The sequence below is a fragment of the Oncorhynchus gorbuscha genome, linkage group LG03, assembly GCF_021184085.1.
Source record: "Oncorhynchus gorbuscha isolate QuinsamMale2020 ecotype Even-year linkage group LG03, OgorEven_v1.0, whole genome shotgun sequence".
Classification (NCBI taxonomy): Eukaryota; Metazoa; Chordata; class Actinopteri; order Salmoniformes; family Salmonidae; genus Oncorhynchus; species Oncorhynchus gorbuscha.
This window is the reverse complement of record NC_060175.1, coordinates 3,661,544-3,689,395: the sequence shown is the minus strand read 5'-3', so window position 1 is coordinate 3,689,395 and position 27,852 is coordinate 3,661,544. Positions and strand designations below refer to the sequence as shown.

Below are 27,852 nucleotides of genomic sequence, written 5' to 3'. Positions count from 1 at the left end.
TTCCTTCCAAACCTTCCCCTAACCTGGACGACGCTTTATGGGACTCCCGATCACGACAGGTTGTGATACAGCCTGGATTCAAACCAGGGTCTGTAGTGACGCCTCTAGCACTGAGATGCAGTGTATTAGACCACTGCGCCACTCTGTAGCCCCTGATTACTACAATGTATTTTATTTACTGAAACATTGAGGTATATAGTCTGATGCTACTGCATAAATGCAGAGAATGGCAAAAATTGCAACTAAACGAAGAGCCAATGAAATCGACTACAGATGAGGACACTTCTAGCCAATCAAAACCACATAACCGGCCGTGGTAAGTGAGTTGTGCAGGACTTAGTTTTATTTGCATCTGATAAAACTCTATATTTCTTGAGGAAAGAGCATTGTTTGTCTGAGCCAAACTTTTTTTATATATATATTATTTTATGGCAGGGAAATTCGCACTGACACTTAATGTTAGCTTGACGGCTATTCGTTTTACCAATCTATGGTACAATGTTATTTGCAATTATATTTCAAAGAAAATATATATATATATAATTTAGATCAACCACTTGGTGTGGTGCAAAGGACTGTTTTTATTTGCAACTAGTAAGAACTTTTCTTTTTGTGAGACCCTGGTTTATGTGAACGTATACCAGTTTAATATTCTTCATATAGTCACTGTGATAGTAAGTGTCCATTCCTGTTTTTTATATTAATGCCAGGGGAATCCGTAATATTTTGAAAAGGAAATACTTATTTTTGTATTGTAAGGCTAAGAGTGCCGACTTTTATTTCATTCAAGAGACTCATGTGGTCCTGTGTAGCTCAGTTGGTAGAGCATGGCGCTTGTAACGCCAGGGTAGTGGGTTCGATCCCCGGGACCACCCATATGTAGAATGTATGCACACATGACTGTAAGTCGCTTTGGATAAAAGCGTCTGCTAAATGGCATATATTATTTATTATATATATATGCCTAATACTGCATTTTGGAAGTGTCAATGGGGGACTGATATTTGGTTTTCATTTGGTACTAATCGGTCAGCAGGTGTCGCTATTTTAAAAGGCAACTTTAAGGGTCGTATATTGAGTCAAGAAGCAGATAATACAGGGAGATGGATTAATCTATTGGTAGATGTCAACCACATTCAAATACTTGTGCTTCCAATAACATGTCAAGTAACTGTACTTTATTTAGAGACATTGAGAGGAAAATAAGTCAAATGTATACATTTCCATTGGCCAAAGTAATATGGGGTGGAGATTTTAACACAGTATTACATGATAATCTAGATATATGGCCTCCTAAGGATAGTAATTCTGTTTGTGAGATAAGGAATATATGTCTAAGGTTAAGTGTTCTAGATATTTGGAGACATAAGAAGCCAGATAAGAGTTTGTTTACATGGATTACCAAAGATTTATCTATACAATCCCATATTGATTTCTGACTGATACCTGAAGATATGGCTGACAAGGTTGATATAGTCTCGATTGAACCATTGATTTTAACACACCACAAAGGGATATCAATAAAGATAAATATGCATGGTTTGTCAACAAAAAAAGTTAACAAAGATAACTAGAAAATGAACAAGAGAAGAGAGATAATTTTTTATTTTACCTTTATTTAACTAGGCAATTCAGTTAACAACAAATTCTTATTTTCAATGACAGTGGGGTAACTGCCTGTTCAGGGGCAGAATGACAGATTTGTACCCCGTCAGCTTGGGGGTTTGAACTTGCAACCTTCCGGTTACTAGACCAACGCTCTAACCACTAGGCTACCCTGCCTCCTCTACACTCTAACCACTAGGCTACCCTGCCGCCTCTACACTCTAAACACTAGGCTACCCTACCTCCTCTACACTCTAACCACTAGGCTACCCTGCCTCCTCTACACTCTAACCACTAGGCTACCCTGCCGCCTCTACACTCTAACCACCGCTACGCTGCCGCCTCTACGCTCTAACCACTAGGCTACCCTGCCTCCTCTACACTCTAACCACTAGGCTACCCTGCCGCCTCTACACTCTAACCACCGCTACGCTGCCGCCTCTACGCTCTAACCACTAGGCTACCCTGCCTCCTCTACACTCTAACCACTAGGCTACCCTGCCGCCTCTACACTCTAACCACCGCTACGCTGCCGCCTCTACACTCTAACCACTAGGCTACCTGCCACCTCTACACTCTAACCACTAGGCTACCCTGCCTCCTCTACACTCTAACCACTAGGCTACCCTGCCTCCTCTACACTCTAACCACTAGGCTACCCTGCCGCCCCTAATGAAGTATTTAAGGAAGTAGCAGGAATTATTGATAAATACTGGAATTGTCCCTGTGTTATGAATACGTTTGGAAGTTACTGGGAATAATGGATTATACTAAAAAAAACTGAACTAACTAATCAGGAATTACTGGAGCTATCATCATTGCAAATGCAGTCAGACTGTATCTACGAGGAAAAGGCCCGGGGAGCGTTTGTAAGATCAATATGAAAATGGACGGAAGAGGGAGAGAAAAATACAAAATATTTATTTAATTTAGAAAAAAGGGAAAGAAGAAAAGTCTTCCTTTTTTAAATTAATGATTAATAATACTCCCAATGAAAATCCAAAAGAAATCTCTCAGTATGTTGCCCAGTTTTATCAGAATCTGTACATCAGCCCAGCCAACTTCCAATATGGATCTTTTCTTAGACAATGTGGCAAAAATTGCTAAGAAAATACATAATGATTTCAAGGATTTTTGTGATGATGAGTTATCTGAAATTGAGATAAAAGACTGTATTAAAAGCCTTAAGGACAAGAGGTCCCCTGGAAATGACGGTTTAATAAGAGAGTTTTAGAAAGCATTCAATGATACATTTATTCCTTTCATTCTTGCTGTGTTTCAAGAATCAATAGAAAAAGGGGCGTACCTGGCTTCCTTAAAGCAAGGTGTAATTACTTTGATTCACACACCTAATAAGGATACTCTTTATATAGACAACTGGAGACCTATTAGCCTGTTGAATAATGTTGGGAAATGATTTGCCCTTGTATTTGCTAAGAGGTTGAAACAAGGCTTGCGTCATATAATTGATGAAGAACAATGTAATATAATAATATATGCCATTTAGCAGACGCTTTTATCCAAAGCGACTTACAGTCATGTGTGCATACATTCTACGTATGGGTGGTCCCGGGAATCAAATGTGGTTTTATGCATGGTCGACACATTAGTAATAACATCAGGTTGATCTTAGATATGATTGACTATAATGACCTCATCCTTGATGATAGGTTTCTTATGTTTGTTGATTTTTATAAAGCTTTTTACACTGTAGAACATGAGTTTATGTTCAAAGCAATATGTTTTTGGGGGTTTGGTGACTTTTTTTGAAAGCAGTCCAAACTTTATATAGTGATTGTACTAGCTCTGTAAAACTAGCTCACGGGACATCCCAAAGATTTGATATTGGGCATGGCATTAGGCAGGGCTGCCCAATTAGCCCATTTTTATTTGTATTGGTTACTCAAATAATGGCTCTTCATATCAAGAAAGGGAATTTTCAAGGTGGTTCAGCACTTGGCAATGAATTTAAACTGGCTGATGATACCACCATATGTTTAAGAGACAGGAATGAGGTTTCTAAAGCAGTTTCCTGTATTGAAGACTTTTCCTTAGTTTTGGGTTTGAAAATTACTATCAATAAGTCAGTCTATTTCCACGCAAGGACTGTGTTTTACAGGAAGTATATGGCATCCCAATTAAAGATAAGATGATTTATCTTGGAATTGTTATATGCAAGGATGAATAACAAATGAGTGAATTGAACTTTAACCCCATTAATGAGAAAACAAAGAAGAAATTGAACTTGATGAGAGATATTTCGTTATATGGTCGGGTTTTATTATCCAAAGCTGAAGGGTTATCCAGATTGGTTTATGTCTCGTTATCACTTGACTTACCCCCTAAAATTGTAAAGGACTTAGATTAGATTCTTTATCATTTTATTTGGAGGAACAAGCCTGACTATCTACAGAAATATATTCTCACTAATACCCAAGAACAAAGAGGTCTTGAGGTTCTAGATTTCAATACTCTAAATAATACTTTTAAAATGAATTGGATTCTGAAGTATGAACCAGAACAGTATCTGGAATGTCTTCCCTAAGTATTTATTTGACTCTGGTGGTGGTTTAGAATTTTTGCTTCATTGTAATTTTGATGTTGATAAAATCCCAGTAAAGTTGGCCAAATTCTATTAAGCAGGCAATTTTAGCTTGGATGTTAGCAAATCAACACAATTTTATATGGAACAACAAAGATGTACGATTTACGATTCATAACTGGTTTGAGAATAAAATTATTTTGGTTGGTCAGTTACTGAATGAGGATGGATATCTACTCTCATATGGGGCATTTCTTGATAAGTTTAAAATTCCAATAACCCCCAAATAATATGCAATAGTTTTTGATGCAATTCCAAGGGGTGTTGTATCTCTTTTAAATTCCTCTGTGGTTGATGTAAGTAACATAGATTTACATGAAAATATATTAATTGGAAATATTATCATCAAAGATAAATGTTGTAATAAACAGATTAGGGAATATTGTTTGTGATACTACAATTCCCTCAGCAAGATTATTTTGGTCAGATATCTATGGTGATATAGAATGGGGGAATTCATGGAAAATTGCTAACAAATATTGTATCAGTAACAAAGTTTCATTTAAAATGTTACATAGCATTTATCCTGTGAAACATGTTTTGGAAAGATTCAAGCTGAATATTGAATATAACTGTGATTTCTGTGGAATGGAGAAGGAGACCATTTTGCATTTGCTTTTTGCCTGTATTTATAGTAGAATGCTTTGGATTTGACATACAGATTATTATTATTATTATTTAATAGAACCAGTTGTACTATTTAATCGTTTTGATATAATGATTTATTTGAGAAATTCTGACATAAAGATGTAGTATATTTAATCAAACTGCTAATAATACTAGGTATATTTCACATTCACACATGCAAATAGTCTAATTCAAAACCTAACTTTTTCACTTTATACATGAGTTTAAACAATATGGCACTACAAAAAGGCAATTAAAACTTCTTGTATTTTTAATTAATATGATTTGTTTGTTTAGGATTCCTGGCAATGTAAATAGTTTGTTTGTATGCTTGTTTGCATGTGTGACTATTCCTCTTTTTTTTTGTTGATAAATGTTAATAAAAATTGTTTTGCAAATGTGTTAACATTTTTAAAAAACGCCCATGATTGTAGCGCTGACTAGTGGGCTTGTGCCGCGACTGCATTTCTGGTTGGAACGTTACGTCGTTACGTAGCGTAGCGACGCCGGACTACGTGGGTTGTTTTTTTTAACGTGTGGGTTAGCTTGCTATCGAAGAATAAAGTGACCAGTATAAAAGTTATCTAAAGGAAGCAATTTCCACCGTCGGGTTTCATGATGGCTTTGCAGGGCTCTGAGGAGATAGAGGAGCAACTCGCAGAGCCTGAAGAGGTTGGAGACGAGGATGTGAGCATCTCTCCAGCTGAAGAAATAACATTAACCGTCGGGCCTGGAGGAGAGGAGGACACGGAGCCGCTTCTCCTCCCGTGGGATCGCTTCTCTGCCTGGCTACACTGTATCTGTGTCGTCGGGTTTGATCTAGAACTCGGCCAGGCGGTGGAGGTACAGTGAAATAAATACCTTTCTCTGCTTGTTGTCAATTCGTTAGATGGATAGCTAAAGCTTAGCTGGCTCACTAGATAATGGTGTTAGTCGTAGCTAACTATATATCTGGCTAATGTTCTTTAGCAAGCTATTGGAGTTTAAAGTAATGTTTATGTAGTTAGCATCTAGTTAGCTAGCTATCCGCGTTAACAGCTACGTTAGCTAGCCAACTGTTGTTTCTCTCTCTTGCAGGTCATCTACCCACACCATTCAAAACTATCCGAGAAGGAGGCAAGTTATGTTTTCAAAAGTAACCTCCTGTATCACACTGACTGTCTTGTATTGAAACGTCACATCAAATAAACTGTCACCTTATTTTTGTTCCAGAAAACAAGTATCTGCTACTTGTCATTCCCAGACTCCAACTCAGGTAAGCTCCTTCCTTCATAGTCTCTCATGAACCAGAATCTGGTTTTATAGGGATCTGGGTTTATAGGGATCTGGGTTTATAGGGATCTGGGTTTATAGGGATCTGGGTTTATAGGGATCTGGGTTTATAGGGATCTGGGTTTATAGGGATCTGGGTTTACAGGGATCTGGGTTTACAGGGATCTGGGTTTACAGGGATCTGGGTTTATAGGGATCTGGGTTTATAGGGATCTGGGTTTACAGGGATCTGGGTTTATAGGGATCTGGGTTTATAGGGATCTGGGTTTATAGGGATCTGGGTTTATAGGGATCTGGGTTTATAGGGATCTGGGTTTATAGGGATCTGGGTTTACAGGGATCTGGGTTTACAGGGATCTGGGTTTACAGGGATCTGGGTTTACAGGGATCTGGGTTTACAGGAAACGTTGAATTTGAAGATTTTCCTTTAAACCAAGGAAGCGGTCGTTCACTTGCAATTCACCAGATTAATAATGTCAATACGGAGTCTCGATGAGTAACTATCGTCATAACTGCCGCCTCGGCATGTATTTACTGACAAAAAAGGTCTAAATAAAGTTTCATGCAGTTTTTAATCCCATGATTTAAAAATAGCATATTGCCACTGAGACCACTTTCTCTCCTGTTCTATTGGTTTTCAAATCAACTTTCATTGTCCATCAGCCAAAGGCACAATCCTAGTCATATTAGCATCCCGTGCTAGTTGATGATGATCCTAGTCATATTAGCATCCCGTGCTAGTTGATGATCCTAGTATAGAGCCGTGTGTGTGTGTGTGTGTGTGTGTGTGTGTGTGTGTGTGTGTGTGTGTGTGTGTGTGTGTGTGTGTGTGTGTGTGTGTGTGTGTGTGTGTGTGTGTGTGTGTGTGTGTGTGTGGGGGGGGGGGTTAAGAGTCCAGTGTGTGTGTGTGGGGGGGTAAGAGTCCAGTGTGTGTGTGGGGGGGGGTAGTGTGGTGTGTGTAAGAGTCCAGTGTGGGGGGGGGTGTAAGAGTCCAGTGTGTGTGGGGGGGTGTAAGAGTCCAGTGTGTGTGGGGGGGTGTAAGAGTCCAGTGTGTGGGGGGGGGTAAGAGTCCAGTGTGTGGGGGGGTGTAAGAGTCCAGTGTGTGGGGGGGTAAGAGTCCAGTGTGGGGGGGGGGGTAAGAGTCCAGTGTGTGGGGGGGTGTAAGAGTCCAGTGTGTGGGGGGGTGTAAGAGTCCAGTGTGTGGGGGGGTGTAAGAGTCCAGTGTGTGGGGGGGGGGGGTAAGAGTCCAGTGTGTGGGGGGGGGGGTAAGAGTCCAGTGTGTGTGTGTGTGTGGGGGGGTGGGGTAAGAGTCCAGTGTGTGTGGGGGGGTAAGAGTCCAGTGTGTGTGGGGGGGTAAGAGTCCAGTGTGTGGGGGGGGTAAGAGTCCAGTGTGTGTGTGGGGGGGGGGGTGTAAGAGTCCAGTGTGTGTGGGGGGGGGTGTAAGAGTCCAGTGTGGGGGGTAAGAGTCCAGTGGGGGGTAGAGTCCAGTGTGGGGGGGTAAGAGTCCAGTGGGGGTAGAGTCCAGTGGGGGGTAAGAGTCCAGTGTGTGTGGGGGGGTGGGGTAAGAGTCCAGTGTGTGTGGGGGGGTGGGGTAAGAGTCCAGTGTGTGTGGGGGGGGGTGTAAGAGTCCAGTGTGGGGGGTAAGAGTCCAGTGGGGGGTAGAGTCCAGTGTGGGGGGGTAAGAGTCCAGTGGGGGTAGAGTCCAGTGTGGGGGGTAAGAGTCCAGTGTGTGTGGGGGGGGGTAAGAGTCCAGTGTGTGTGGGGGGGGTGGGGTAAGAGTCCAGTGTGTGTGGGGGAGGTGTAAGAGTCCAGTGTGGGGGGGGTAAGAGTCCAGTGGGGGTAGAGTCCAGTGTGGGGGGTAAGAGTCCAGTGTGTGTGGGGGGGGGGGTAAGAGTCCAGTGTGTGTGGGGGGGTGGGGTAAGAGTCCAGTGTGTGTGGGGGGGGGTGTAAGAGTCCAGTGTGGGGGGTAAGAGTCCAGTGGGGGGTAGAGTCCAGTGTGGGGGGGTAAGAGTCCAGTGGGGGTAGAGTCCAGTGTGGGGGGTAAGAGTCCAGTGTGTGTGGGGGGGGGGGGTTAAGAGTCCAGTGTGTGTGGGGGGGTGGGGTAAGAGTCCAGTGTGTGTGGGGGGGGGTGTAAGAGTCCAGTGTGGGGGGTAAGAGTCCAGTGTGGGGGGGTAAGAGTCCAGTGGGGGGTAGAGTCCAGTGTGGGGGGGGTAAGAGTCCAGTGGGGGTAGAGTCCAGTGTGGGGGGTAAGAGTCCAGTGTGTGGGTGGGGGGGGGTTAAGAGTCCAGTGTGTGTGGGGGGGTGGGGTAAGAGTCCAGTGTGTGTGGGGGGGGGGTGTAAGAGTCCAGTGTGGGGGGTAAGAGTCCAGTGGGGGGTAGAGTCCAGTGTGGGGGGGGGGGTAAGAGTCCAGTGGGGGTAGAGTCCAGTGTGGGGGGTAAGAGTCCAGTGTGTGTGGGGGGGGGGGTAAGAGTCCAGTGTGTGTGGGGGGTGGGGTAAGAGTCCAGTGTGTGTGGGGGAGGTGTAAGAGTCCAGTGTGGGGGGGTAAGAGTCCAGTGGGGTAGAGTCCAGTGTGGGGGGTAAGAGTCCAGTGTGTGGGGGGGGGGGGGGGGTAAGAGTCCAGTGTGTGTGGGGGGGTGGGGTAAGAGTCCAGTGTGTGTGGGGGGGGGTGTAAGAGTCCAGTGTGGGGGGGTAAGAGTCCAGTGGGGGGTAGAGTCCAGTGTGGGGGGGTAAGAGTCCAGTGGGGGTAGAGTCCAGTGTGGGGGGGTAGAGTCCAGTGTGGGGGGTAAGAGTCCAGTGTGTGTGGGGGGGGTTAAGAGTCCAGTGTGTGTGGGGGGGTGGGGTAAGAGTCCAGTGTGTGTGGGGGGGGGTGTAAGAGTCCAGTGTGGGGGGGTAAGAGTCCAGTGTGGGGGGTAAGAGTCCAGTGGGGGGTAGAGTCCAGTGTGGGGGGGTAAGAGTCCAGTGGGGGTAGAGTCCAGTGTGTGTGGGGGGGGGGGTTAAGAGTCCAGTGTGTGGGGGGGGTGGGGTAAGAGTCCAGTGTGTGTGGGGGGGGGGGTGTAAGAGTCCAGTGTGGGGGGTAAGAGTCCAGTGGGGGGTAGAGTCCAGTGTGGGGGGTAAGAGTCCAGTGTGTGTGGGGGGGGGGGGGTTAAGAGTCCAGTGTGTGTGTGGGGGGGTGGGGTTAAGAGTCCAGTGTGTGTGGGGGGGGGGGGGGTAGAGTCCAGTGTGTGGGGGTAGAGTCCAGTGTGTGGGGGTAGAGTCCAGTGTGTGGGGGTAGAGTCCAGTGTGTGGGGGTAGAGTCCAGTGTGTGGGGGTAGAGTCCAGTGTGTGGGCATAATGTCAGGGCAACATAAAATAGTTGTCAATCCAAATGGTCTGGGTTTGATAGGTTCACCAGTCTTATGGCTTGGAGGTCGGGAGCCATGTTGGTAAGGAACCTTTAGGCGTTGTGTTTTTACTTACATTTAGTTTTGTAATTCACTACAACAAACAGACATAAACCATTGTGTTTGGGGAAAATGTGATTTTTAGATTTGCTTTTAGATTGTTTTGTTTTTCCCCGCGGGCCGCGATGTTCTGTCTAATAACGACTGGGACTATGCAGTAAAATGTTCGCAGGCTGATATATAAAATAATAATAATAATAATAATAATAATGTTGATAATGAATTAATCAAAAAAAGCAATGGAACATTGCATTGGGTGGATCTCCTCTTTAAAAACATATTTGGTGAGTTTTTTTTTGACCATCAGATCAAATTATTTACCTAGCCTGACTCATTGAAACAACAATGTGACAAATACATATTTGTTTTAGGGACATTAGTCATACTGGGATGAAGTCCAAGAGGCCCAAAGTTAGTTTTGTACTGGATATTCCCTTTTTTTTAAACCGACTCTTTTGCCTTCACATACGTTACTGTTGTTATCTATCTATGCTGTTGCCTAGTCACTAGCCCTACTTATATATACATATCTATATACTGGTACGCTGTGTGTACACAGCCATGTTATTGTTATTCCATTGGATTTATTCCTCCTGTTATGTTTATTTTTCTCCGTTGTTGGGAAGGGCCTGTAAGTAAGCATGTCACTGGTAGTTTACACTGGATAATTCTCACTGAACTGTAGAAAAAAAGAAGAAAAAAACACTTTCTGAAGTGAATTTACAGAAATTATTCACCGAGATTCAGATGTATACTTCGCTATTTCCATTTTTCCCTTTTTTAAATAATTGTTGTTGTTCCCATTTTTGTCACCATTGCTGGAACTTTCCAATTTGGCTCAGGAGAGGCTGAGGTGGTGTCATGCGTCCTCCGATAACATGACCCGCCTAACCACGCTCCTCAACACCCGCCAGCTTAACCCGGATGCCGGGTTCACCAATGTGTCGGAGGAAACACTGTTCAACCGATGACCGGGGTAAGCACGCAGGCACCCGGCCCGCCAAAAACAGTCGCTAGAGCGCGATGAGCTAAGTTAAGCCCCACCGGCAAAACCCTCCCCTAACCCTGATGACGCTGGGCCAATTGTGAACTGTCCTGTGGGACTCCCGGCCACAGCCGGATCTGGGAATGAGCCCAGGTCTGTAGTAACGCTACAGTAATGAGTCCAGGTCTGTAGTAACATTACGGTAATGAGCCCAGGTCTGTAGTAACGCTACGGTAATGAGCCCAGGTCTGTGGCAACGCTACGGTAATGAGCCCAGGTCTGTAGTAACGCTACAGTAATGAGCCCAGGTCTGTAGTAACGCTACGGTAATGAGCCCAGGTCTGTAGTAACGCTACGGTAATGAGCCCAGGTCTGTAGTAACGCTACGGTAATGAGCCCAGGTCTGTGGCAACGCTACGGTAATGAGCCCAGGTCTGTAGTAACGCTACAGTAATGAGCCCAGGTCTGTAGTAACGCTACAGTAATGAGCCCAGGTCTGTGGTAACGCTACGGTAATGAGCCCAGGTCTGTAGTAACGCTACGGTAATGGGCCCAGGTCTGTGGCAACGCTGCGGTGAGGAATACCTAGGATAGGATAAGTATCCCTCTCACCCCCCCCCCCCCTTTAAGATTTAGATGCACTATTGTAAAGTGACTGTTCCACTCGATGTCATAAGGTGAATGCACCAATTTGTAAGTCGCTCTGGATAAGAGCGTCTGCTAAATGACTTAAATGTAAATGTAATGTAAATGTGATGAGCCCAGGTCTGTGGTAACGCTACGGTAATGAGCCCAGGTCTGTGGTAACGCTACGGTAATGAGCCCAGGTCTGTAGTAACGCTACGGTAATGAGCCCAGGTCTGTGGCAACGCTACGGTAATGAGCCGTGGTGCCTTAGACCGCTGCACCTCTCAGAAGGCCATATAGTTAACGTGTCTAGGACTGAAGACACTCATAGGACTTTATGTTACACAATACATGTATGTTTTGTTCGTTAAAGTTCAAATTTGTATCCAAAAATCTTTTTTTACATTGGCGTGTTACGTTCAGTAGTTCCAAAACATGCAGTGATATTGCAGAGCCACATGAATAAACAGAAATACTCATAATAAATGTTGATGAAAATAGAACTATTATACATGGAACTTTAGATGCACTTCTCCTTAATGCAACCACTGTGTCAGATTTCAAATAAAAAATATAAAACTTTACAGAAAAAGCATAATCTGAGAACGGCGCTCAGAGCCCAAACCAGCCAGAGAAATATCCGCCATGTTGGGTCGTCACCATTATTCATAAATAGCATTATAAATATTCATTTACCTTTTGATCTTCATCAGAATGCACTCCCAGGAATCGCAGTTCCACAATAAATGCTTGTTTTGTTCGATAATGTCCATAATTTATGTCCATTTATGTCCAGCAGCTTCTTTTGTTAGAGAGTTTGGTAAACAAATCCAAAAGGTCCATTCGGACGAAACGTTCAAAAAGTTATATTACAGGTCGAAGAAACTTGTCAAACTAAGTATAGAATCAATCTTTAGGATGTTTTTATCATAAAAGTTCAATAATGTTCCAACCAGAGAATTCCATTGTCTGTAGAAAAGGCATGGCAAAAAGAGCTACCTCTCATGTGAAAGCGCGTGGCTGAGAATGAGGCTGACCAATTAGTCAAACAGCTCCCATCCGGCCCCCCTTCACATGAGAAGCCTGAAACAATGTCCTAAAGACGGTTGACATCTAGTGGAAGCCTTAGGAAGTGCAACATAACCCATATCTCACTATGTTTTTGATAGGGCTTAGTTCAAAAACTACAAACCTCAGATTTCCCACTTCCTGTTTGGATTTTTTTCTCAGGTTTTTGCCATATGAGTTCTGTTATACTCACAGACATCATTTAAACAGTTTTAGAAACTTCAGTGTTTTCTATCCAATAGTAATAATAATATGCATATATTAGCATCTGGGACTGAATAGGAGGCAGTTCACTCTGGGCACGCTATTCATCCAAAAGTGAAAATGCTGCCCCCTATCCCAAACAAGATAACTACTTTAAAGTCATCACGTTTTTTTCGATCAGATATGATTAATTTTACCAATATTTTCACAAAAGTCTAATTACTGTTTTCGTAGTCAAACTGTTATAAACAAATCAATATGTGTAATATTTTTTTAAACATTGTTCCCTGAATGAAAAGGCTTAACACTGGAAGAAAAATATATATTTCAAACAAATTATACAAATATTATATATTTTAATCAGCAACTGGGCCTGAGTTGCAGGCAGTTTACTCTGGGCACGCTTTTCATCCAAACGTGAAAATGCTGCCCCCTATCCTAACTGACTGACTCAGTGTCTGGAGCAGCGTTTCAGAGCCGTGTTTAACATGGATGGTCAAGGGCAGTCAGGTCTGGAGTGAACAATTTCGGCAGATAATTTTTAGAAAGAGACTGTCCAGATTGTCTAGCCCAGCTGATTTTGTAGCTCTTTCAGAACATTGGCTATCTGGATTTGGGTGAAGGAGAAATAGGGGAGGCTTGGGCGAGTTGCTGTGGGGAATGCAGGTGCTGTTGACCGGGGTAGGGGTAGCCAGGTGGAAAGCAGGACCAGCTGTAGAAAAATGCTTACTGAAATTCTCAATTATTGTGGATTTATCAGTGGTGACAGTGTTTCTTAGCCTCAGTGCAGTGGGCAGCTGAGATAAGGTGCTCTTATTCTCTATGGACTTTAGTGTCCCAAAACTTTTTGGAGTTTGTGCTACAGGATGGGATGCAAATTTCTGTTTAGAAAAAGCTAGCCTTTGGAAAGCAAACTTCCGGTGTTTATCGGTTCCTGACTTCCCTGAAAAGTTGCTGAATGAGGTCAATATCCTTCCAGGATACCCGGGCCAGGTCGATTAGAAAGGCCTGCTCACTGAAGTGTTTTAGGGAGCGTTTGACAGTGATGAGGGGGTGGTCGTTTGACCGCAGACCCATTACGGACGCAGGCAATGAGGCAGTGAACGCTGAGATCCTGGTTGAAGACAGCAGAGGTGTATTTGGAGGGCAGGTTGGTTAGGATGACGTCTATGAGGGTGCCTGTTCTTACTGATTTGAGGTTGTACCTGGTAGGTTCTTTGATCATTTGTGTGAGATTGAGGGCATCAAGCTTAGTTTGTAGGATGGCCGGGGTGTTAAGCATGTCCCAGTTTAGGTCACCAAGCAGCACGAGCTCTGAAGATAGATGGGGGGGCAATCAATTCACATATGGTGTCCAGGGCGCAGCTGGGGCCAGAAGGTGGTCTATAGCAAGACAGAGCTCTGCAGGCTATCTCTGCAGTAGATTGCAACTCTGCCCCCTTTGGCAGAGTTCTAGGGTAAGGGAGGTGTTTTTAGAATATGAAATTAACTCTGAAAATAAATAAATGAACATAATTTAAGCTCATCTGACTACTTCTCTTGCATCATGAGTTATTAAAGATTATATTTTAAAAACGGATTCAAGTTTTTACAGGGTCTTGAAAAAGTATTATGGTAATGAGACCCATGTCCACAGAAGGTTTTTGTTTAATGTATACTTAAACTAGTATACAATTTATGGACAAACTACAGCAACATATATTTTATTCAAATAAGTTTTACGTTTTTTGAAAATTAAACATTTTTAAAACATTATCCTAGTATTTAATCCGGATACATTTCGATAACGAGTTTTTGGAGTAACAAATGGCATGAAATTCAGGCGCAAATGAAAAATGTATTTAAAAAGATACTTTCCCAAAACTAGACATCTTGGTCGATTTTGTAAAAAAATTTAACATTTAATTTAATTTTTATTTTTTTGCCGATGCGTCATTGTTTTGTAACTTAATTTGCTACAGACATTTAAACTGGTTTCATGAGAATCACCTTAAGCATGTGACTACCTGTATTAGTCTGTAGGGCAATTCCACAGTAACTCAGATTTTAGGCCAAAAATGTATGCCAAACAAATACCGTTTTGATTTCTAAGTTTTTAACAAACCATACAACTCATACCATTTACACCGAACATTTTACTGAAACATAATGATGGATCTGACATTCTCTTTATAGAGATTCATCCTGAATAGGTACACAAAGGTAGAAATATACAATATCCTCCTTTTACATATTTGGGAATTTATTTTACACACTGGCTATTATTTGAAAGAGCTCTGCCACCAAACAAGACAACGTTTGATTGGACCGGACCAAATATGAACCAATCATAGATGTTGATGTTTCACAAGTTTTGGACATCAGGGTAGAGCTCGGTAGGGTAGAGCTCGGTAGGGTAGAGCTCGGTAGGGTAGAGCTCGGTAGGGTAGAGCTCGGTAGGGTAGAGCTCGGTAGGGTAGAGCTCGGTAGGGTAGAGCTCGGTAGGGTAGAGCTCGGTAGGGTAGAGCTCGGTAGGGTAGAGCTCGGTAGGGTAGAGCTCGGTAGGGTAGAGCTCGGTAGGGTAGAGCTCGGTAGGGTACTCAATTTGTATGTGCTTTACTGTCCTGAACTATACTATACTCTACAGTACTGAACTCTACTGAACTATACTATACTCTACAGTACTGAACTATACTATACTCTACAGTACTGAACTATACTGTACTCTACAGTACTGAACTATACTGTACTATACTATACTCTACTGTACTATACTCAACTTTTCTTTTCTTTACTGTGATGTACTATATTCTTCTGCGATATACTCTACTGTGTCACTCTGTACCCGACTGGCTTAGCCGATTTTAAAACTCAACACCACGATTTACGATGGAGGTGAGCAGTGGCTGAGTTCAGCACACAAAGCATAGCCTGGAATTTCACACATTGTACAAGGAGTGACTGGAACTCAGCCCACTTGTTACCTGATTCAGAGGAGAAACTCCGGGAAATATTAACATCACTCTATTTAATCAACACTAGGTCCCACTGAAATCTGACTTCCTGTATTTAATCAACACTAGGTTCCACTGAAATCTGCCTTCCTGTATTTAATCAACACTAGGTCCCACTGAAATCTGACTTCCTGTATTTAATCAACACTAGGTTCCACTGAAATCTGACTTCCTGTATTTAATCAACACTAGGTCCCACTGAAATCTGACTTCCTGTATTTAATCAACACTAGGTTCCACTGAAATCTGACTTCCTGTATTTAATCAACACTAGGTTCCACTGAAATCTGACTTCCTGTATTCCAACCCCTTTGAAATACTCAAATCAAATTTATTTGTATAGCCCTTCGTACATCAGCTGATATCTCAAAGTGCTGTACAGAAACCCAGCCTAAAACCCCAAACAGCAAACAATGCAGGTGTAAAAGCACGGTGGCTAGGAAAAACTCCCTAGAAAGGCCAAAACCTAGGAAGAAACCTAGAGAGGAACCGGGCTATGTGGGGTGGCCAGTCCTCTTCTGGCTGTGCCGGGTAGAGATTATAACAGAACATGACCAAGATGTTCAAATGTTCATAAATGACCAGCAGGGTCAAATAATAATAAGGCAGAACAGTTGAAACTGGAGCAGCAGCACAGTCAGGTGGACTGGGGACAGCTGTCCTATGTATACATATTGGAGAGATTGGAGCTCTGCTGCATTAGGCACCTGGGAAAACCTCCTGTCCCCATGTGGTGTGCAGATAGACACAGGCTGACATGCAGGCTTGGCTCTGCTCTGGAATGTAGGACTGGTGTTTCACTATACAGTACGTTTACCCTTTCAAAAGGTCTTCACCAAAGCCTTGTTAGACTTCAATGTCTTATTTGGCCCCTGTATGACATTTTATTAGCCTGGTCCCAGATCTGTTGTGTGTTCTTCCCAACTCTGCTGCCATTGTCAAAAGCATGATAATCCCGTAAGGAGTTGGTAGGACAGCATAAACAGACTGGCACCCAGGCTTCATTCTTATAGTAAAACAGCTTCTTTGTGTGATAAATCACTGCTTTAACGAACTGGTTTCAAAACCTCCATTCCAGAACCTTGTTGCTATCACAACATTCCTCCCCTGTCCACTTCCCCATGTCAGTGCTGGAATTCCATCTAGCCAAGAGGAAGATGACATTTGTTTCCTCTTCCTGTTTGGCAGGTTGTCTAGGCGACACACAGTTCTGCTTCCGTTTCCGCCAGGCCTCAGGCAGGAAGTCTTCCCTGGGATGTTTTCTGGACCAGTTTGACCGTGACGCCCCAGTCTGCTTGAAGGTAAAAAGGATTCAGGGACTCGACATCTCTTGTCTTTCTGGCTGTATCGGGCAGGGTCGCTGCTGGGCGGGGTCGCTGCTGGGCGGGGTCGCCGCTGCAGGTGTTAATTGTGGTCGTAAACATTGTTTTGAGTTAATTCTATGGGGGGGTGGTCTGCAACTTATTTGACAGTACAAGGGGAGGGTTATTTGAAAATGTTTTTGATCTATCAAACTCTGAGGACCATGCTGAATGGGGCTATCTGGGTTAGAATAGTCATGGCTGGGTTAGAATAGATATAGAGCTGGCTGGGTTAGAATAGATATAGAGCTGGCTGGGTTAGAATAGATATAGAGCTGGCTGGGTTAGAATAGATATAGAGCTGGCTGGGTTAGAATAGATATAGAGCTGGCTGGGTTAGAATAGATATAGAGCTGGCTGGGTTAGAATAGATATAGAGCTGGCTGGGTTAGAATAGATATAGAGCTGGCTGGGTTAGAATAGATATAGAGCTGGCTGGGTTAGAATAGATATAGAGCTGGCTGGGTTAGAATAGATATAGAGCTGGCTGGGTTAGAATAGTCATGGCTGGGTTAGAATAGATATAGAGCTGGCTGGGTTAGAATAGTCATGGCTGGGTTAGAATAGATATAGAGCTGGCTGGGTTAGAATAGATATAGAGCTGGCTGGGTTAGAATAGATATAGAGCAGGCTGGGTTAGAATAGATATAGAGCTGGCTGGGTTAGAATAGATATAGAGCTGGCTGGGTTAGAATAGATATAGAGCTGGCTGGGTTAGAATAGATATAGAGCTGGCTGGGTTAGAATAGATATAGAGCTGGCTGGGTTAGAATAGATATAGAGCTGGCTGGATTAGAATAGATATAGAGCTGGCTGGGTTAGAATAGGAATGGCTGGGTTAGAATAGATATAGAGCTGGCTGGGTTAGAATAGATATAGAGCTGGCTGGGTTAGAATAGATATAGAGCTGGCTGGGTTAGAATAGATATAGAGCTGGCTGGGTTAGAATAGATATAGAGCTGGCTGGGTTAGAATAGGAATGGCTGGGTTGGAATAGATATAGAGCTGGCTGGGTTAGAATAGATATAGAGCTGGCTGGGTTAGAATAGATATAGAGCTGGCTGGGTTAGAATAGATATAGAGCTGGCTGGGTTAGAATAGATATAGAGCTGGCTGGGTTAGAATAGATATAGAGCTGGCTGGGTTAGAATAGATATAGAGCTGGCTGGGTTAGAATAGATATAAAGCTGGCTGGGTTAGAATAGGAATGGCTGGGTTAGAATATATATAGAGCTGGCTGGGTTAGAATATATATAGAGCTGGCTGGGTTAGAATAGATATAGAGCTGGCTGGGTTAGAATGGAATTTATGTCCGCTAAGGGGAAACTCCTCATGACTCTACAGGTAAACATTGACTCACACCTGAGAGATGAGAATCTCTGTGAGAGTCATACAGTCTCAGCCAACACTTTCCCCATGCCATGACACACCTCAGCCAGTCACCAACCAGCCAGTCACCAACCAGCCGGAACACACCTCAGCCAGAACACACCTCAGCCAGTCACCAACCAGCAAGTCACCGACCAGCCAGAACACACCTCAGCCAGTCACCAACCAGCCAGAACACACCTCAGCCAGTCACCAACCAGCCAGAACACACCTCAGCCAGTCACCAACCAGCCAGAACACACCTCAGCCAGTCACCAACCAGCCAGAACACACCTCAGCCAGTCACCAACCAGCCGGAACACACCTCAGCCAGTCACCAACCAGCCGGAACACACCTCAGCCAGTCACCAACCAGCCGGAACACACCTCAGCCAGTCACCAACCAGCCGGAACACACCTCAGCCAGTCACCAACCAGCCGGAACACACCTCAGCCAGTCACCGACCAGCCAGAACACACCTCAGCCAGTCACCAACCAGCCAGTCACCGACCAGCCAGAACACACCTCAGCCAGTCACCGACCAGCCAGAACACACCTCAACCAGTCACCAACCAGCCAGTCACCAACCAGCCAGAACACACCTCAGCCAATCACCGGCCGGCCATGACATACCTCAGCCAGCCAGTCACCAACCAGCCAGTCACTGATCAGCCAGAACACACCTCAGCCAGTCACCAACCAGCCAGTCACCAACCAGCCAGAACACACCTCAGCCAGTCACCAACCAGCCAGTCACCAACCAGCCAGAACACACCTCAGCCAGTCACCAACCAGCCAGTCACCAACCAGCCAGAACACACCTCAACCAGTCACCAACCAGCCAGTCACCAACCAGCCAGAACACACCTCAGCCAGTCACCAACCAGCCAGTCACCAACCAGCCAGAACACACCTCAGCCAGTCACCAACCAGCCAGTCACCAACCAGCCAGTCACCGACCAGCCAGAACACACCTCAGGCCAATCACCAACCAGCCAGTCACCGACCAGCCATGACACACCTCAGCCAGTCACCAACCAGCCAGTCACCAACCAGCCGGAACACACCTCAGCCAATCACCGGCCGGCCATTACAGGCCTCAGCCAGTCACCAACGAGCCGGAACACACATTTACATTTACATTTAAGTCATTTAGCAGACGCTCTTACTCAGCCAGTCACCAACCAGCCAGTCACCAACCAGCCGGAACACACCTCAGCCAGTCACCGACCAGCCAGAACACACCTCAGCCAGTCACCAACCAGCAAGTCACCGACCAGCCAGAACACACCTCAGCCAGTCACCAACCAGCCAGAACACACCTCAGCCAGTCACCAACCAGCCGGAACACACCTCAGCCAGTCACCAACCAGCCGGAACACACCTCAGCCAGTCACCGACCAGCCAGAACACACCTCAGCCAGTCACCAACCAGCCAGTCACCGACCAGCCAGAACACACCTCAGCCAGTCACCGACCAGCCAGAACACACCTCAACCAGTCACCAACCAGCCAGTCACCAACCAGCCAGAACACACCTCAGCCAATCACCGGCCGGCCATGACATACCTCAGCCAGCCAGTCACCAACCAGCCAGTCACTGATCAGCCAGAACACACCTCAGCCAGTCACCAACCAGCCAGTCACCAACCAGCCAGAACACACCTCAGCCAGTCACCAACCAGCCAGTCACCAACCAGCCAGAACACACCTCAGCCAGTCACCAACCAGCCAGTCACCAACCAGCCAGAACACACCTCAACCAGTCACCAACCAGCCAGTCACCAACCAGCCAGAACACACCTCAGCCAGTCACCAACCAGCCAGTCACCAACCAGCCAGAACACACCTCAGCCAGTCACCAACCAGCCAGTCACCAACCAGCCAGTCACCGACCAGCCAGAACACACCTCAGGCCAATCACCAACCAGCCAGTCACCAACCAGCCGGAACACACCTCAGCCAATCACCAACCAGCCGGAACACACCTCAGCCAATCACCAACCAGCCAGTCACCGACCAGCCATGACACACCTCAGCCAGTCACCAACCAGCCAGTCACCAACCAGCCGGAACACACCTCAGCCAATCACCGGCCGGCCATTACAGGCCTCAGCCAGTCACCAACGAGCCGGAACACACATTTACATTTACATTTAAGTCATTTAGCAGACGCTCTTACTCAGCCAGTCACCAACCAGCCAGTCACCAACCAGCCGGAACACACCTCAGCCAGTCACCGGCCGGCCATTACACGCCTCAGCCAGTCACCGGCCGGCCATTACACACCTTAGCCAATCACCGGCCGGCCATTACACGCCTCAGCCAATCACCGGCCGGCCATGACTTCCTACTGCACTCTGACTGCCAGCTCTGGTCACACACTGGAAAATACTAAAGTTGGAAAACAAAATAAATATTCCTTGGGAGTGTAACCTGTCCTATAGACCTGTCCTATAGAGAAGGAGCTGGTATGATGCCAGTATATAACCTGTCCTATAGAGAAGGAGCTGGTATGATGCCCGTATATAACCTGTCCTATAGAGAAGGAGCTGGTATGATGTCAGTATATAAACTGTCCTATAGACCTGTCCTATAGAGAAGGTCCTGGTATGACGTCTGGGTTTCAGTATATAACCTGTCCTATAGAGAAGGAGCTGGTATGATGCCAGTATATAACCTGTCCTATAGAGAAGGAGCTGGTATGATGCCAGTATATAACCTGTCCTATAGAGAAGGAGCTGGTATGTCAGTATATAACCTGTCCTATAGACCTGTCCTATAGAGAAGGAGCTGGTATGATGTCAGTATATAACCTGTCCTATAGAGAAGGAGCTGGTATGATGCCCGTATATAACCTGTCCTATAGAGAAGGTCCTGGTATGACGTCTGGGTTTCAGTATATAACCTGTCCTATAGAGAAGGAGCTGGTATGATGCCAGTATATAACCTGTCCTATAGAGAAGGAGCTGGTATGATGCCAGTATATAACCTGTCCTATAGAGAAGGAGCTGGTATGATTCCAGTATATAACCTGTCCTATAGAGAAGGAGCTGGTATGATTCCAGTATATAACCTGTCCTATAGAGAAGGAGCTGGTATGATGCCAGTATATAACCTGTCCTATAGAGAAGGAGCTGGTATGATGTCAGTATGTAACCTGTCCTATAGAGAAGGAGCTGGTATGATGTCAGTATATAACCTGTCCTATAGAGAAGGAGCTGGTATGATGCCAGTATATTACCTGTCCTATAGAGAAGGAGCTGGTATGATGTCAGTATGTAACCTGTCCTATAGAGAAGGAGCTGGTATGATGTCAGTATATAACCTGTCCTATAGAGAAGGAGCTGGTATGATGCCAGTATATTACCTGTCCTATAGAGAAGGAGCTGGTATGATGTCAGTATATAACCTGTCCTATAGAGAAGGAGCTGGTATGATGTCAGTATATAACCTGTCCTATAGACCTGTCCTATAGAGAAGGAGCTGGTATGATGTCAGTATATAAACTGTCCTATAGACCTGTCCTATAGAGAAGGAGCTGGTATGATGCCAGTATATAACCTGTCTTATAGAGAAGGAGCTGGTATGATGCCAGTATTATAACCTGTCCTATAGAGAAGGTCCTGGTATGACGTCTGGGTTTCAGTATATAACCTGTCCTATAGAGAAGGAGCTGGTATGATGCCAGTATATAACCTGTCCTATAGAGAAGGAGCTGGTATGATGCCAGTATATAACCTGTCCTATAGAGAAGGAGCTGGTATGATGCCAGTATTATAACCTGTCCTATAGAGAAGGAGCTGGTATGATGTCAGTATATAACCTGTCCTATAGAGAAAGAGCTGGTATGATGCCAGTATATAACCTGTCCTATAGAGAAGGAGCTGGTATGATGCCAGTATATAACCTGTCCTATAGACCTGTCCTATAGAGAAGGAGCTGGTATGATGCCAGTATATAACCTGTCCTATAGAGAAGGAGCTGGTATGATGTCAGTATTATAACCTGTCCTATAGACCTGTCCTATAGAGAAGGAGCTGGTATGATGCCAGTATATAGCCTGTCCTATAGAGAAGGAGCTGGTATGTCAGTATATAACCTGTCCTATAGACCTGTCCTATAGAGAAGGAGCTGGTATGATGCCAGTATATAACCTGTCCTATAGAGAAAGAGCTGGTATGATGCCAGTATATAACCTGTCCTATAGAGAAGGAGCTGGTATGATGCCAGTATATAACCTGTCCTATAGAGAAGGAGCTGGTATGATGCCAGTATATAACCTGTCCTATAGAGAAGGAGCTGGTATGATGTCAGTATTATAACCTGTCCTATATACCTGTCCTATAGAGAAGGAGCTGGTATGATGCCAGTATATAACCTGTCCTATAGAGAAAGAGCTGGTATGATGTCAGTATTATCCACTGCCTCAATTCACTTGTCAACTGTTCACTTCCAACCATGTCGTGTTTAGGCTTAATGAAATATAGTGTGTGTGTTTTATTGTACGTGTGTGTGTGCCCATACTAAATGTGAGTTTGTGTGTGTGTGTAGAGGGACCAAGGCCATTACTATGGTTACGTCTACTTCAGACAAGTCCGGGACAAGTCACTCAAGAGGGGTTACTTTCAGAAGGTGAGTTAACACAGTTCAACAGCAGCTATCAGACGACGTTTTAACACAGTTCAACACCAGCTATCAGACTACGTTTTAGCACAGTTCAACACCAGCTATCAGACTACGTTTTAGCACAGTTCAACACCAGCTATCAGACGACGTTTTAGCACAGTTCAACACCAGCTATCAGACTACGTTTTAGCACAGTTCAACACCAGCTATCAGACTACGTTTTAGCACAGTTCAACACCAGCTATCAGACGACGTTTTAGCACAGTTCAACACCAGCTATCAGACGACGTTTTAGCACAGTTCAACACCAGCTATCAGACTACGTTTTAACACAGTTCAACAACAGCTATCAGACTACGTTTTAGCACAGTTCAACACCAGCTATCAGACGACGTTTTAGCACAGTTCAACACCAGCTATCAGACCACGTTTTAGCACAGTTCAACACCAGCTATCAGACTACGTTTTAGCACAGTTCAACACCAGCTATCGGACGACGTTTTAGCACAGTTCAACACCAGCTATCGGACGACGTTTTAGCACAGTTCAACACCAGCTATCGGACTACGTTTTAGCACAGTTCAACAACAGCTATCAGACTACGTTTTAACACAGTGTCTGTGTGTGTGTGTCTATGTGTGTTTGTGTTTCCAGTCCCTGGTCCTCATCAGCAAGCTTCCTTATGTCACGTTCTTCCACTCCCTGCTGAAGCTCGTCGCTCCAGAGTACTTTGAGAAGCAGGAGCCGTGTCTGGAGGCTGGTGGGTCTCCTCATTTCATCCTGTTCCAATGGGGAAACATCAGCTGAAACCGGGAGGGGCCACAGACTAGCCCCTCCCTTTAGTAGAGAGGCTAGTCTGTGGCCCCTCCCTTTAGTAGAGAGGCTAGTCTGTGGCCCCTCCCTTTAGTAGAGAGGCTAGTCTGTGGCCCCTCCCTTTAGTAGAGAGGCTAGTCTGTGGCCCCTCCCTTTAGTAGAGAGGCTAGTCTGTGGCCCCTCCCTTTAGTAGAGAGGCTAGTCTGTGGCCCCTCCCTTTAGTAGAGAGGCTAGTCTGTGGCCCCTCCCTTTAGTAGAGAGGCTAGTCTGTGGCCCCTCCCTTTAGTAGAGAGGCTAGTCTGTGGCCCCTCCCTTTAGTAGAGAGGCTAGTCTGTGGCCCCTCCCTTTAGTAGAGAGGCTAGTCTGTGGCCCCTCCCTTTAGTAGAGAGGCTAGTCTGTGGCCCCTCCCTTTAGTAGAGAGGCTAGTCTGTGGCCCCTCCCTTTAGTAGAGAGGCTAGTCTGTGGCCCCTCCCTTTAGTAGAGAGGCTAGTCTGTGGCCCCTCCCTTTAGTAGAGAGGCCCCTCCCTTTAGTAGTCTGTGGCCCCTCCCTTTAGTAGAGAGGCTAGTCTGTGGCCCCTCCCTTTAGTAGAGAGGCTAGTCTGTGGCCCCTCCCTTTAGTAGAGAGGCTAGTCTGTGGCCCCTCCCTTTAGTAGAGAGGCTAGTCTGTGGCCCCTCCCTTTAGTAGAGAGGCTAGTCTGTGGCCCCTCCCTTTAGTAGAGGGGCTAGTCTGTGGCCCCTCCCTTTAGTAGAGGGGCTAGTCTGTGGCCCCTCCCTTTAGTAGAGGGGCTAGTCTGTGGCCCCTCCCTTCAGTAGAGGGGCTAGTCTGTGGCCCCTCCCTTCAGTAGAGAGGCTAGTCTGTGGCCCCTCCCTTCAGTAGAGGGGCTAGTCTGTGGCCCCTCCCTTCAGTAGAGAGGCTAGTCTGTGGCCCCTCCCTTCAGTAGAGAGGCTAGTCTGTGGCCCCTCCCTTCAGTAGAGAGGCTAGTCTGTGGCCCCTCCCTTCAGTAGAGAGGCTAGTCTGCGGCCCCTCCCTTTAGTAGAGAGGCTAGTCTGCGGCCCCTCCCTTTAGTAGAGAGGCTAGTCTGCGGCCCCTCCCTTTAGTAGAGAGGCTAGTCTGCGGCCCCTCCCTTTAGTAGAGAGGCTAGTCTGCGGCCCCTCCCTTTAGTAGAGGGGCTAGTCTGCGGCCCCTCCCTTTAGTAGAGGGGCTAGTCTGCGGCCCCTCCCTTTAGTAGAGGGGCTAGTCTGCGGCCCCTCCCTTTAGTAGAGGGGCTAGTCTGCGGCCCCTCCCTTTAGTAGAGGGGCTAGTCTGCGGCCCCTCCCTTTAGTAGAGGGGCTAGTCTGCGGACCCTGCCTTTAGTAGAGGGGCTAGTCTGCGGACCCTGCCTTTAGTAGAGGGGCTAGTCTGCGGACCCTGCCTTTAGTAGAGGGGCTAGTCTGCGGCCCCTGCCTTTAGTAGAGGGGCTAGTCTGCGGCCCCTGCCTTTAGTAGAGGGGCTAGTCTGTGGCCCCTCCCTTTAGTAGAGAGGCTAGTCTGTGGCCCCTCCCTTTAGTAGAGAGGCTAGTCTGTGGCCCCTCCCTTTAGTAGAGGGGCTAGTCTGCGGCCCCTCCCTTTAGTAGAGGGGCTAGTCTGCGGCCCCTCCCTTTAGTAGAGGGGCTAGTCTGCGGCCCCTCCCTTTAGTAGAGGGGCTAGTCTGCGGCCCCTCCCTTTAGTAGAGGGGCTAGTCTGCGGACCCTGCCTTTAGTAGAGGGGCTAGTCTGCGGCCCCTGCCTTTAGTAGAGGGGCTAGTCTGCGGCCCCTGCCTTTAGTAGAGGGGCTAGTCTGCGGCCCCTCCCTTTAGTAGAGGGGCTAGTCTGTGGCCCCTCCCTTTAGTAGAGAGGCTAGTCTGTGGCCCCTCCCTTTAGTAGAGGGGCTAGTCTGTGGCCCCTCCCTTCAGTAGAGGGGCTAGTCTGTGGCCCCTCCCTTCAGTAGAGAGGCTAGTCTGTGGCCCCTCCCTTCAGTAGAGAGGCTAGTCTGTGGCCCCTCCCTTCAGTAGAGAGGCTAGTCTGTGGCCCCTCCCTTCAGTAGAGAGGCTAGTCTGTGGCCCCTCCCTTTAGTAGAGAGGCTAGTCTGTGGCCCCTCCCTTTAGTAGAGAGGCTAGTCTGCGGCCCCTCCCTTTAGTAGAGAGGCTAGTCTGCGGCCCCTCCCTTTAGTAGAGAGGCTAGTCTGCGGCCCCTCCCTTTAGTAGAGAGGCTAGTCTGCGGCCCCTCCCTTTAGTAGAGGGGCTAGTCTGCGGCCCCTCCCTTTAGTAGAGGGGCTAGTCTGCGGCCCCTCCCTTTAGTAGAGGGGCTAGTCTGCGGCCCCTCCCTTTAGTAGAGGGGCTAGTCTGCGGACCCTGCCTTTAGTAGAGGGGCTAGTCTGCGGACCCTGCCTTTAGTAGAGGGGCTAGTCTGCGGACCCTGCCTTTAGTAGAGGGGCTAGTCTGCGGCCCCTGCCTTTAGTAGAGGGGCTAGTCTGCGGCCCCTGCCTTTAGTAGAGGGGCTAGTCTGCGGCCCCTGCCTTTAGTAGAGGGGCTAGTCTGCGGCCCCTGCCTTTAGTAGAGGGGCTAGTCTGCGGCCCCTGCCTTTAGTAGAGGGGCTAGTCTGTGGCCCCTCCCTTTAGTAGAGAGGCTAGTCTGTGGCCCCTCCCTTTAGTAGAGAGGCTAGTCTGTGGCCCCTCCCTTTAGTAGAGGGGCTAGTCTGTGGCCCCTCCCTTCAGTAGAGGGGCTAGTCTGTGGCCCCTGCCTTTTATTTTTCTGCTGTTCAGTTGTTGTGTGTTTTTAGTCGTAACATCTTATTGGCCGGTGAACCCTGTAGTCTGTCTGTTTGTCTTCATGTGGCTTGTTTCTGTGTGCGACAGCCTGCAACGACATCGACCGCTGGCCCACTCCTCATCCAGGGAAAATATTGGTCCTCCCTATAATGGGTACTGTTATGAAGGTACGTCTAACCCAGGGAAAATATTAACCATCTCTACAATGGGTACTGTTATGAACCATCTCTATAATGGGTACTGTTATGAACCATCTCTATAATGTTTACTGTTATGAACCATCTCTATAATGGGTACTGTTATGAACCATCTCTATAATGGGTACTGTTATGAACCATCTCTATAATGGGTACTGTTATGAACCATCTCTATAATGGGTACTGTTATGAACCATCTCTATAATGGGTACTGTTATGAACCATCTCTATAATGTTTACTGTTATGAACCATCTCTATAATGGGTACTGTTATGAACCATCTCTATAATGGGTACTGTTATGAAGGTACGTATAACCCAGGGAAAATATTAACCATCTCTATAATGGGTACTGTTATGAACCATCTCTATAATGTTTACTGTTATGAACCATCTCTATAATGGGTACTGTTATGAACCATCTCTATAATGGTTACTGTTATGAACCATCTCTATAATGGGTACTGTTATGAAGGTACGTATAACCCAGGGAAAATATTAACCATCTCTATAATGTTTACTGTTATGAACCATCTCTATAATGTTTACTGTTACGAACCATCTCTATAATGGTTACTGTTATGAACCATCTCTATAATGTTTACTGTTATGAACCATCTCTATAATGGGTACTGTTATGAAGGTACGTATAACCCAGGGAAAATATTAACCATCTCTATAATGGGTACTGTTATGAACCATCTCTATAATGGGTATTGTTTTTAAATTTACACCAACAGTTGTCACAAAGTAGTTGAGCAACTTAATCAATAATATTTCTTTCTGTTTTTCTAGGTTCGGATCCCAACATGTTACGACAAGCCTGGAACCTCTCAGCTGGTACAGTCCACACAGGTGAGGATGAGAATCGCCGTGCTACGAACACTACAAAATGGCACCCTGTTCCCTATCACCGTGCTACGAACAACACTACAAAATGGCACCCTGTTCCCTATCACCGTGCTACGAACAACACTACAAAATGACACCCTGTTCCCTATCACCGTGCTACGAACAACACTACAAAATGGCACCCTGTTCCCTATCACCGTGCTACGAACAACACTACAAAATGGCACCCTGTTCCCTATCACCGTGCTACGAACAACACTACAAAATGGCACCCTGTTCCCTATCACCGTGCTACGAACACTACTAAATGGCATCCTGTTCCCTATCACCGTGCTACGAACAACACTACAAAATGGCACCCTGTTCCCTATCACCGTGCTACGAACATTACAAAATGGCACCCTGTTCCCTATCACCGTGCTACG

At 46.0% G+C, this 27,852-nt stretch overlaps 1 protein-coding gene across 1 annotated transcript in view; it reads left to right on the top strand.

Moving 5' to 3' along the window:
• The first annotated feature begins 3,591 nt into the window (after positions 1–3,591).
• Positions 3,592–27,852, top strand: part of dennd6aa (DENN/MADD domain containing 6Aa) — a 58,940-nt gene continuing 34,679 nt past the window's right edge. Inside the window, exons 1-8 of the mRNA XM_046338314.1 lie at positions 3,592–5,677; positions 5,912–5,950; positions 6,047–6,089; positions 16,612–16,724; positions 22,708–22,788; positions 23,437–23,542; positions 26,467–26,546; positions 27,371–27,430. Coding sequence (XP_046194270.1) covers positions 5,450–5,677; positions 5,912–5,950; positions 6,047–6,089; positions 16,612–16,724; positions 22,708–22,788; positions 23,437–23,542; positions 26,467–26,546; positions 27,371–27,430 — 750 coding nt within the window. The 5' untranslated portion in view covers positions 3,592–5,449. The remainder of the gene's footprint in view (positions 5,678–5,911; positions 5,951–6,046; positions 6,090–16,611; positions 16,725–22,707; positions 22,789–23,436; positions 23,543–26,466; positions 26,547–27,370; positions 27,431–27,852) is intronic.